General features: G+C 50.5%; 1 protein-coding gene across 1 annotated transcript; it reads right to left on the bottom strand.

Annotated features, from left to right (window-relative positions):
• Positions 1-6,685: 6,685 nt before the first annotated feature.
• On the bottom strand, positions 6,686-12,055 carry CUNH4orf54 (chromosome unknown C4orf54 homolog). Its single transcript, XM_035451735.1, has one exon. The coding sequence runs from the start codon at positions 12,053-12,055 to the stop codon at positions 6,686-6,688; it is 5,370 nt and encodes a 1,789-aa protein (XP_035307626.1).
• Between the last annotated feature and the right edge of the window lie 327 nt (positions 12,056-12,382).

Raw genomic sequence — 12,382 nt, forward strand, 5'->3', positions numbered from 1 at the left:
AGTCTCTAGCATGTGAAAAATAACTTTGAGGAAGCAGAATCAAATAGCAGCTCTCTAACTAGACACAATCAAGCAGCAAGGCAAGGGACCCTCTATTCCTGTGACCTAGGAGACAGAAGCCCGTTTAAGCATGCGTTTACCAAGAAAGGAAGCTAGAATCATAATGCAGCGCATACGAATGCACTTCAATTGCATCGTTCTGTTTCATATCTATGTTGAGAGAATGCATTCAAGGCTAAAGGAACAGGCAGTGCCCACAACTTAGCGGTGCCCTGGAGCTCACGGATACACGAGTTGCTAAGGTTGATTTTCTACCTTAACTCACACAGAGTTAAGAGCAAGAGGAAACTGGACATCATCACAAGCAAAGGAGGAGGGGCCATGGCACTGAGAATGATTTCAATTGCATAAAACAACTTGACAGTAGTTCTGGCTTGGTGCCATCATAAGGCAAGGTTTATAAGGTTTATAAGGGCACCAGGAGGAGGAGGAGAAGGAAGGGGAAAAGGACAAGGAGACGATGTCCCGGGATCATATTCAGAGATCATTAGTCTAGATATTACTTTGTGGATATCCATAAAGTATTTTATTTTTTTTTTTGCTGCTTCTGTTAATTTTAGAAAAATTTTGTTTAAAAATGTGAAAGCATCCATCTAGTTTTTATTAAGATGAAATCATAATAATTAGTCAATAAAACCCATCAGAAGCCTCTCAAATAGATCCTGGGGGTAGAGATAAAGGGTTAGCTATACTGCATTACCAGGGGTTCTCCCCAAGTGCCTTCCCAGGGGCTCAGACCTGGAACACTGACAGCATTCAGCAGGGATTCGGGGTGGACTTCCCCTTGCTCCTCCCAGGCTTGTGCCCAGAGAGAGGAAAATCACCACATGAAGATGGCAAGCTGGCCCCAGAGTTTTATAACACGCTGGAAGGCTGTGTGGGATACTCGAATACCCTGGCAGGCAGCCGACGTGCCTGGAGAACAGCCAGCTCTGAGGGGACCGCAGAGCTATGGATGCTGCCTCCTGATTGGGAAACTTGAGCTATCTGTACACAGGCCCCTGACACCACTCCGGGTGACTGAAACAATAGGGCTGGCTTCCTGCTCTGTCTAGGGCCTGGGGGAGATTTCAAGGCATTTACAGGTTCTTGTTTTCAAGAAGCTTTGGCACTTACTACATGCCATGTCCTTTGTGGTGGGTTGACAGTTCCATCTTTGCAACTTTCTCAAGGTTATTGCCATTTTACAGATGAGAGAAGTAAGGCTCAGAGTGTATATAGCACTGGCCTAGATCAGTAAGTAAAGGTCCCCCATCTGAGTTCTAGCTGTGTGATTTCGTGCGTACCTGTGCCCTGGTCACAGTCACATAGCTCCCTTTCAACCAAAGCGTTTCAAAACATCCACATCCCTGGGGAGAGGGCCCCCCTCACATGTACACCCCACACCTTTCCTCTCCCAGACTCTCTCATAACTGAAGACATACCCTTTAGTCTAGTGTCTCCATATGGCTCAGATTTCTCTTTACAGCATAGAATGTTCTGGCTAGACATTTCAGTCATGAGAAAAGTACATATGGAAACGATGTATGCTGGATATGTTCAGACTTCAACTTATTCCCCTCTCCCCTCCTTTCTTGTCCCTTTTCTCAAAATCAGCACACACACACACACACACACACACACACACACACACACACACACACACACACGCACACGCAGTCTCTCCCTCTCCCCTTCCCTCTCCCTCCCTCCTCCCTTCTCTCTCTCCCCCTCTCTCTTGGTGAAATAGCTAGAAGACTCAGTTCGCTCTTGGATAGAACTTTCATTCCCCACCTGATTGAACTGAAATTAGAAAAATTAGCACCAGGGCTACCAGCCTAGCCATGTTCTGCCTTCCTCTATAAGGACACAAATGTCACATAATTAATTCTTTACTAGGCTGACTGGCCAAGAGGCAATGTAAAGACACTGAAAATTTTCAGAGAAGCTAAGCCTGGCACAAACGGAAGGGGAATATTTATTTCATAACAAAGGAAAAAAAGGTAAAAGTAAGCAAAATGGGTGAACAAGGACCTCTGTAATAATTCAGGCATCAGCTTCAGATGGCCTGAACTTTATTTACTGTGGATTGGGGCGATTTATATCTTTCTTTGCCTAGCAAAGTATCTACTTGTTTAAAGACACCAGTGACACCAGACTAAGTTTTGGAAAGAAGAAAATGTAAAGGTGTACAGGGCACACCTGTAATCACAGTGCTTGGGAGGCAAAGGCAGAAGAAACAGGGATTAGAGATTAGCTTCAGACATGTTTGAGGCTAGCCTTGGCTAATATGTGTTTGTACAATAGAACTGTGGAGAGGGGTATGAGAGTAAGCTAGAGGTAAGCTCAATCCAATGAGAATGGAGAAGAGAAAAGTCAATTAAAATAAAAGGACATTAAGAATCTCAGCACCTGGGAGGCAGAGGCAGGCAGATCTCTGTGAGTTTGAGGCCAGCCTGGTCTACAGGGCTAGCTCCATGACATCCAGGGCTACACAGAGAAACCCTGTCCTGAAAAACCAAACAAAACAACAACAACAACAAAAGATAGAACAAGACTCTAGCTATATACAATAATTGGGAGAGGGAACCACAACCATGTTCAGGGAAGGGGACAGAAATAGAGTGTTGGTTGTGGGATGTAATTATGAGACTAACTGAAACTGACATGTGGCGTTTACAGCAGCTCAGCAACTGGGTACCTCTGTCCACCACATGAGGGTAACCACACTCCTGGCCTACCAGGGATGCTCAGCCTTTTGAAGTATGTTCTGGTGAGGAAGGTGGCAAGGCTACCCAGTCCTGCACTTTAAGCTATTTATTCTGTAATAAAAACAAAACAAAACCCTGAAAAGAGTAAGGACATGGGCCCATGTATAGATGCGTGTGGTAGGCCATTAAAGTCCATTGAGAAACGAGAACCCACAGTGGGAAGATATTGCAAATAAATAAGCAATTAACAATGAGCCCAGAATAACTTCTCAGACAGCAAGCAAACACTAGAGCAGATATTCAGGAAACTATCGAAGTGTCCCTAGAGAGGGGTGGGGGTGGGGGATGGATGGAGAGTAAAAAAGACAATGATATGCATGTCAGGGTTGAAAACCAAGCATTCCATAGAAGGGACAGTAGCTAAGGAAGAGTCAGGCCCTGACTTCCCAGTTTTCATACAAATGGATTTGGATTTGATAGTCACAGAACTCCTCTGGATCCACTCAGAACACACCATGGAAGTGGGTGTTGAAAATGGCTCTCCCTGAATCCAGCTTTCTCTTTCCTCTTTAGCTCTATTCATAGAAATAACCCTGAGAAACAAGGAGAGAAGAAAGGTCATGACCCATGCTCAGAAATGAAGAAATAAGCCTTGCAGGAAAACAAGGGACACTCAGTTAAGACAAAATTATCACCATTCTCCAAGGCGGGACCCTAGGTGGTAGGTGTAGCGCCGATTGAAGTTTTGTTAAAGTTACTGTGTCAGAAAGGCACCACAGAGCCTGTGCAGAAGTAACTTTCAAGACCAAAATAGACCAAAACCAAAACATGAGCACTACGTACACATAAAACATCTAAAGAAATAGAGGAAGAGCTGAATATTTGCAGTGCTTTTCGTGCTGGCATGAAGCCCTCAAAGCAAAAAGTACAGGAAATTAGAAGAAGGAAAATTCATAACAGCATGGGAAGAAAATAATGAAATAACCAGAAACAAGGCTGGTAACTTTCCCACTCAGTCTACACAAGGAGTAGAAGCAGAAGGCTTCCACTTTATGAGGGGTGCTAAAAATAGGCAATGAGATTGTCTTTGAGCTGAAAGGAATCTTAAACAACACTTTCCGTTTAGAAGTGAGGCTCTGCCTCATCATGTTAGGAAATCTACTCCTGACTTACAGAGCCATAGTGCTTCCGTCACCCAAAGCACACAGTGGCTGCAGAGGGTAGCCACGGAATTTATACTCCTGGACCGAATGGAAAATCTAACAGTAGTTCCTGAAAATCTGTGTTTAATAAGCACCCCCAAAGTAAATGGAGACATCAGTAGTGCAGAGCCAAATGTCACCAGGGTGTAAATCACAGACATTCTCTCCTCTGTGACCTCCCTTTGTTGTTTTATAAACCTTACCAAGGAACACTGAGACTAGCCTGTGAGAGGTAAGGGCCAGCCCCCACACTCTTATTGGTCTCTCACCCTTTGGACAATTCAGCAAAAATCTCTAAGTCTAGTTTACCTGTTGGTGGATTTACTGCTATAATTGGATCAAATCCTTTACATAGCTTGTCTTTTGAAAGGGTATCGTAGAAACCTATCCTACAGAAGCCCCTAACCCTTACCAGTCTGGGTTCTAAAGGAGACACTGGAGCTGAAACTACCTGCTGAGACTGTTCAGGAAAACCAATGGGTGCTTCGGGATATTCAAGCACCGTTTCCCAAAACTGTCAAAAGAACTACCCACCGCTTTTTAAAGTCTGATCTTTCCTTGGAAAGTATAATGTTGGGTCCTAAAGACCTTGAATTCATATCTCAGTTTGGCAGCTAGATTTTTGCCTGTACACAAAGGCTCACCTTGGTTCCCAACTCCTCTGCTTAGATCAAAGCCAACATCCGCCTTTCTATCTTTAGGGCTCTTTGCTAGGGTAAACATTGTGCTTCCAGCAAGGGCAAGAACAAATTCAAAGCTACCCTTCAACTCTCCAGATGCAAAACTCAGACTTATGCCCGTGTCTGATGGAAACAGCATCGCACCAAACCCCTCCAGATGCAGCAGAACAAAGAACGGCCAAAGGCAGCTGTTAAGAGGACACCATGGGAGGGGGTGTTTGCTGTGCGACCTCCTGGGCTCCTGGTGCCGCCACAGCTCCGCAAACTCCTCAAGATTAGCTGACCAAAACATCCCTAGGTAAACATTCCATCTGTCCAGAGGATGTGGCCTGTAAGACAGTGTATCTGCAGAGCTCCTCCTCCATGCTGAGAGTCCCCTGCAGGCACTCTAGGGTCCCCTTTGTGTTCCCCACCCCATCCCTCTTGATTAGTGGCCATCACACAGTGCAGTGCCTATGGCAGAGGACCAATCCAAACACTCTTGTCTAGGTTGCAACTAGAGCAAAGTTTGTGTTTTCACTTGAATTCTTAGCAAAAGTCCCAATAATGTGATCCTATGCAGTGCTTTCTTATCTTGGAAGACATTTTGCAGCAATACATTGTCCTAGCAGTGACGTTCTGATACACATGGGATGATAAATATTAATGTCCCCAAGCTGGCAATATAGGTCTGTTTACCTTAGACATGTGAATAAGCAACGCGCGCGCACACACACACACACACACACACACACACACACACACACACACACACACACCACACACACCTTCGTGGGGAGGGACGGGTGATGACCATGTCCCCTCTTGAGATAACATAGGAATGTTAGAGTCTGTCATCCCCAAGATTACACTATTGTCTTATCTAGATCCCCCTTTTCTCTTTCATTATGTGTGTCTTTCCCGAGAAGTGAAAATCCTGGAGACAAAATCTCAACCCTTCCTGTTCTGAAAGGCAAAGATTATCCCAGCAGTCCGCAGCTCTGACACTGTGTGCTCCTGCTGAAAGGTGTCTTCACTCTGCCTTCTGTGTTTGACCTGAGGTGTCCTGGTTCCAACCACCCACATTCATGCCTCCTATCAAGTTCCACGGACTGTATTTCCAGCAGAAATTCCTGCCTGTGAGTGCAGATCAGACTGGGTGTCAGAAAGGGGTTTTCTTTGCTTCCCTTTGCAGCATGGATGTCCTTTTTCAAAAGGAGCAGTGCAGCTCTAACAGTGCTTATGGGGGTTGGACTTAGCCATGGAGCATGATGGGTTCAGTCAGTGCAATACTGCATGAAATGTAGCAACTCTACCCAAGGGGTAACTGTGGCTCCAGAATCTCCCCTTCTTGTAAAAGTCAAACTGTGTGTGTGTGTGTGTGTGTGTGTGTGTGTGTGTGTGTGTATACATGTTCATGTTGTCTATCTACCCACACATGAGATACGCTAACAACCCTAGGAAAAATATTCTGATCATTTGAAAACTCAAAAATAAGAACTTTTAAAAATGTAAAATTTTAGTATAGTAAATTCCAAGGTGAAGATGAGAAGGGAGGGAGAAAGATTTTTTTTTTTTTTTATGACTTTAGAAAACATCCATTTGAAATAATTCTTACTTACTGGGAAGCAAACAGGTTAAGTATGTTTCTGGTGACCTAAAGTGGGTTTTCTGTCTCACCGGGGAACCAGGAACAAAGAGATAGGCTCACTCCACCAAATCTAGACCAGGCTTTCATTTCTTTCCCCTTCCAACCTTGACTAAGACAAAGCCCAAGAGAGGCTTCATTTTCCTGCCATTCTCTGGTGAGACCAACATCAAAGGGCAAAGGGAAAGGGCTATCCATGGCAGATTGAGGAGTGCGGAGAGGGGGGACTGTGGAAAATAAGTTAGTTCCTTCACAAATCAGATAAAGTTTAGTCTCCTTTTCCAGAACACCCACATCTACAGACAGCCACTGCAACTCTCCCACTACCAACACGAAGACACCGAATGGTTCCTCCTGTCTCCTCAGTCCACCAGGGTAAAAGTCACTCACCAGGAGCTGCTCCACTCTGCTTTCCTGTGTCTTGTGTCATCTGTGTTCCACCACGAAGCTCATGGTGGTGCCATCAAAGGAAGGGGGAGCGATGATCCGTGGCCCCAAGGGCTGTGAGGTGATGCTGATAACAGGCTTGCCATGCAGCTGGGCAAAGCCCTTGGCCCCCACAAGCTGGGATGTGGCTGCCGGGGCCGAGGAGGAAGAGGAGGCAGGGGACTGACCAGAGGCCATGAAGTATGGGGCTTCAGTGAACGCTGCGGCTGTCTCTTTAGTGGGGGTCTCTGCTGCTACTGAGAGCTCACTGCCTCCTGCAGTGTGAGCAATGGGCGTGGGCTGCAGGGCGTTGGAGGGCAGCACTGTGGGCAGAAATCCAGGATAGATCATATAGGTGGGCCCATAGGCCCCAGGACTCAGGGCCAGAGGTGGTACAGGAAGGGACATGGGTGCCACAGGTTGTTGCTGGGAGGTCATAGGCACATCCACATATTGTCCTGTCTCGGGGTCAAACAATCTCCGGGTCATGGGTTGAACGGGCGTGTCCACCAGATAATACTGTCCAGTGGTCACATCAAGGAGCATCTTGCGCTGTGTCTGCTGAGGCTGTGTCTGCTGAAAGGGGTCTGTGGGGACTGCGGCTGGGCCTGCAGGCGCTGGAGCTGGCATACCGGGTGGGGAGAAACAGAGGACCTGAGGCTGGGCCCCCTGCAGAGTAAAGGGCAATGCCTGCTGGTGGTAGACGGCAGTGGGAGTATGCTCCGGGCTCTGCAGCCCTGTCGGGGCCGCGACTACTTCGCGGTGGTTGTCAGGTTTGGTACGCCAAGCTGGCCTACTGGTTCCACTGACATGAGTGCCTTTGGAGTTATTGGGGACCTGACTGCGGGCACTCAGTGGAGGTAAGCTGCACAGAGTGGCCGCCGAGGAGCTGGGAGGCCCGTCTCTGGAAGGCCCTGGCCTGCCAAGCAACTCCCCTGAAGCAGAGCTTCCTTTAAGGGGTGTGCTCAGGTAATTCTCACATTCACTGTTGCTCTTTTCCAAACTGACAGCAGTTTTCCTGTTGGTGACCTCGTCAGGAGGGGCCCGGGTGGCTGGGGAGATCTTGAGCGATCTGAGCCCCTGAGATTTGATGCCCTTGGCTGCTGAAAGGCTCTCTGGAGAAGGCCCTTGTGGGAATTTGCCCGCAACACCCCCGGTTTTTTGAGTGCTGCTTGCACTCATGGTGAACACGTTCCGGTTGTTGGGGAGAGGGGGGAGGGGCTGCAGAGGTTGGGCTCTTTCTGCATCCTTGTGGACTGGGGGAATATAGAGCGACCTGGGCCTTTCTCTGGCCATGTTCTCAAAGGCAGCTGCCCGGGCAGACACACTCTCAGTGCTAGGGTTCGAGTTTCTCCTCTGCAGGCGTTCAATGGGGGCCCCTCTTAGCACCACACCAGCTTTGTGTCCCACATCCCGTTCTTCCATCTGCCCCAGTTGCTTGGCCAGCTTGTCCGGGTCTCCTTCAGGTCCGGCCACCCCTTCCCTCTCCTCACTGGCAATGAGTGACAGGACATGGCTGTCAGCCATCATGGGCAGAGGGTCACTTTTGCGCTTCCATTCATTCCTGTTGAAGCTATACAGCTCTTCCATGGACCTCACTGCAGCCGTTAGCTTCTCCAAGGCGTTCCTGGCTGGCTTTGGCGCTTTCCCTTCCTCCTTCATGTCTTCCTCTTTGGGTTTCTCTGGGGTCCGCTGAGCGGAAGCCTTGGAGACAATCTTGAGCACGGGCAGGTAAGAGCCCTGCTCAGATTTATTGGGAGCAATGGTGGCCACAGGCAGCCTTCCAGATGCCCTGTGAACCAAGACAGTCCCTTCTGGAGAGGAGTTCAAGACTCTGCTGCCACTGCCCACTTTGCTCAAGCCTTCCCTGGACTCTCGTTCCGCACTGTCTTCTTTTGGGTTCACAACTGCCTGGCACATGATCACCATAGGGGACAAGGACCCAGATCCTCCAGCTGCAGCAGTCAGCTGCCTAGGCTTCGGCCCTGTCAACCCCTGCTCTGGGGTGACACTGCCCTTGTCACTGTTATCCCCTGACCCTTTGATTAGTTTCCTGACATCCCTCACCTGGTGCAGAGGTCCTGGGGCCTTACTCTTGTCTCTAACATCTCTCACCTGGAACTGGGGCACCTTTTCCAGATTGTCCCCACCCCGGAAGAGTTTCTGCTGGGTCCTGCTGTTGTCCTCAATGGTCTTAAAGAGGTTTGAGTTGCTGCCACTAGCCAGTTTGGGCGTGAGCAGCTTGGCAATGTTGAAGTCTGAGCTTGGCTGCTGTACACTTCCCAGGCGGATCTTGATTTCGGGAGCTTTGGGTCTGATCACTGCCGTGGAGGTGGCCTGGGCAGCAGCAGCAGGGTACTTGGTGGCCTGCTTCCCTGGCTGTTTGTCCTTGGGCGTCTGCTGGATGTTGGGAACGAAGAGGCGAGACATGATGGTAGGCTTGCTGCCAGAGATCTCCCCAAGGTCAGCCCTCCAGTCCCCACCTTTGGGGGGCTTCAGCTTCCCAACGGGGGCCTTCTCGTCCATCTTCTCTGCCTCTTTCTCCTTCCATGTCCGGAAGGCACTGTTCTGACTCCGAAGGAAGATGCCCTTCACGGTCTCTGAGGCACTCTTTTTAATTTCACACACTTCCGTGTGTCCATCAGAGAAATTTCGGCCGGGGCCTGTGTTGCTCTCTCGAGGAGTACTGGCTTTGAAAACGGGGGACTTGGAACCCACAACAGATCCTTCTCCACCTGCGTCAGACACGCTGACCACGGTGTACTCGGAACTAGCCTCCGAGTGCCGCGAGCTCTGCCTCTGCAGGCCCCTCTCCCATGGCTTCTCAGCCCCAGGAGGCCCTTCTATCTCCTTAGAGGTGCTGGGGGCGTTCCGGTGAGATGTATCACTGACTTCTCCTCTCTCCATTTTGAACTCATGTTCTCGCTGCATCTTCTTGGAAATGACGTTTTTGAGCAGACTCGAAGCAAATTTGGACTTCTTCTGGGGGCCATCACTGCGGGAGGCAGGCTTGTTACTCTCGGATGTCTCTGATCCATCATCTGTGTACACCGACCCCGGACCTTTGCTAGAACCTTTGCTGACTCTGCAGGGCCCGGTGGCTGAGCTGGCTTTGCTCTCACTTCGTAGATTGAGGGGCTCCAGAAGTGTGACCACCCGGGAGCCAGTTTGGACCTGCTTCTGGAAGCACAGGGGCGTCTCCACGTGTTTGATTTCTCCTTCAACTTTGCTGACCACAAACTCCAAGGCCTTGGTCTGGGACTTCCTGGCCTGGAGGTAGAGCTGGTCTGCGGTGGCTCGAGCGCCCCCACCCTTCCTCAGACCTGCAGCCACAGAGGCCGCACTGCTCCTCAGCAGGCTCTGCTCCACCCTGGCTCCAACACCTCCACATTTTAAGTCCAGGAAGGTTGACCATCGTCCAAAGCCCACTTCAGAGAGTGTGGTGGAGGATTCCCGGGAGCTGATGTTCAGAGCCTCAAAATAGGGATAAGCAAGGCTCCGGAAGGCCCTGGAAGTCAGGTTTCTCACCTCTTTGTCTGCATCGTCCAGCTCGCTCACTGCACTGGAGGCTCCGCTGGAATAGTCCACCAGCTCCTTGGCCCGGATGGCCCCGCACCTGGTTTGCAGTCGAGCTGGGACTGCAATGAATTTCTTTGCATGGTCCTGAGCCACGGCTGCAGCTGAATTTTGCTTTTGTGAACTTGAATTGTGTTCAGCAGCTGTAGAGACGCGGAGGCTCATGTCGCCTTCATGCTTGGCAGCATAAATAATGTTTTGCTTTGCACGCACGTTGCTAGGCTCATTTATAGCCCGGGAAGTTGGCTTGATTGATAGGAGGATCTGGCTTGCTGCACTCCCACAGCTGCTTGCAGCAGTGACCGGTGCCCTTAACGCTGCCTCCCGGAGCTCCAGTAAAGGCTCAGGTGGAGTGGCAGTGCCAGGCCCAGTGGGTGGGGGAATAGTGTCACTGTCAGAGGGGCCACTGCCCACTTCTGTGCTGCTGGTGTCACGGCCACTGCTGCCTGCACTAGGGCGAGCCAGGTCACTGCTGATGGGGCTGGGAGTCCGAGTGGTGTTGGTACTCGGAGTGGTGCTGACGTAACAGCTGTTGTCATCATCTTCTTCGGTGGTGATGTCTCCTGGGGTCTCATCACTGCCACCAAAGGAAGCATAGTCCACGAACGAGTAGATCACGTTGTTGTCCTCGAAGTCCCAGCGAGAAGCCAGCCCCACATCGAAATCCATACCCTGCTCCATCTCACTCAGCTGGATCTCATGGGTGGTGATGTAGTGTGCTTCCTCATTTTTCAGGGGGTCCCTCTTGCCCTGGGATTTGGCAATAATATCCTTGCACTCTGTTCCATCACCGACCCCTCCTCTTTTAACCTCCCTGGCTCCTGCCCTTTCCCCGGCTTCTTCTCGGTTGTGTTGCTGGCAGCTCATTTCCGCCTCACTCTCAAAGCCCAAGGATGAAGAGGAGGTGGCCAGGATCCCCAGTAACTTTGTGGGATCATCCGTTTTGGAAAGGCCAGCGTCTTCTGCTCTGTCCACCGGGGAGGAGGAGGAGGAGGAGGAAGATGAGAAGTCATTCTCACTAGCCCGGGAGCTGGGGCATTGGGAGGAAGCAGGGCTCTTCCTGGGGGTTGGAGCCTCACTAGCATGGCTGCTGGGTTCATCCTTGGCTTTTGTCGTTGGGCTCCCAGAAGCCTGCTCCCTAAGGCAGTGTTCCAGTAGCGATTTCATGGTCTGGGGGCTCTCACTTCGGACTCCAGCTGAAGCACACATCTCCACATACTTGGCTTCTGGCTGGGTAGAGTCTAAAGGCTCAGGAAGCGGCCGCAGCTGCTGCCTGGGCTCTGGGCTGTTTTGTGCTCCGCTCACCCGGTCCTCCGCAGGCGTCAGGCTGGTCTGAGGGTTCATGTCAGAAGTACCGCCTTCCATTCTGAGCCCTTGCCCAGGTTTCAGTGACAAGAAGAGGCAGTGGTGAGCTCTGGGGCTGTCCTGGGTCCCCCTCTGGTCCTGGAGGGGCCGCAGAGTGGCCTGAAACAGGTTCCCACGTGCCTGGGCTGGCCCCAAGGCTGTAGGTACCACTGCTACCGCTGCCACCACTGCCCAGTGCTTCAGCCCCTGTGGCGGGGCCTCGGCAAGCCAGAGTGAGGCGGGAGGGCTCCCAAGAGGGGCAGCAGAGGAGGTCTGTAGCCAGGGGGCTGCGGCTCTGGCCGCGACTGTGGCCAGTGTCCTGCTGCTGAGCTGTCCTGTCCAGTTGCTTGTCTGGCACCGTCCGTGGCTGGGGGTCTGAATGCCATCAGCCAGCGAAGAAGCCGCATCTGTAGGTCGACCCCGGGTCTGCCAGAAATGAACGGAAAGCATGTGCTGTGTCTTATGCAGCCTTGGCGCTTTTCTGGATGGGGAGACAGAGGGTCACGTCATTCCAGAAATATTTTTAGTGTCCATTCCCTAGTCATATCGAAACTACACTTGTGGGTAAAAGGAAGAGGCTGTGAAGAGATGAGGAGAGGAGGTGGGGTGGGAGAGGAATGTGGCTTCTGACTCAAATCCGCCAAATGTTCATTGTAATCTGTTTTAGAGCCGTCTAGCAAGTACACAATTACCAGTCACTGGCTGCCATCTTTCTCTCCCCAGCCTCTGATTACATGAATTTTCTCCTCTTGTTCAAAATTCAAATTTTGCACCAGG

This window comes from Cricetulus griseus (assembly GCF_003668045.3).
Source record: "Cricetulus griseus strain 17A/GY chromosome 1 unlocalized genomic scaffold, alternate assembly CriGri-PICRH-1.0 chr1_0, whole genome shotgun sequence".
Lineage (NCBI taxonomy): Eukaryota > Metazoa > Chordata > Mammalia > Rodentia > Cricetidae > Cricetulus > Cricetulus griseus.

Excerpts from the sequence above, each read along its gene's own strand:
- CUNH4orf54 (XM_035451735.1), bottom strand. The coding sequence starts at position 12,055 with ATGCTTTCCGTTCATTTCTGGCAGACCCGGGGTCGACCTACAGATGCG.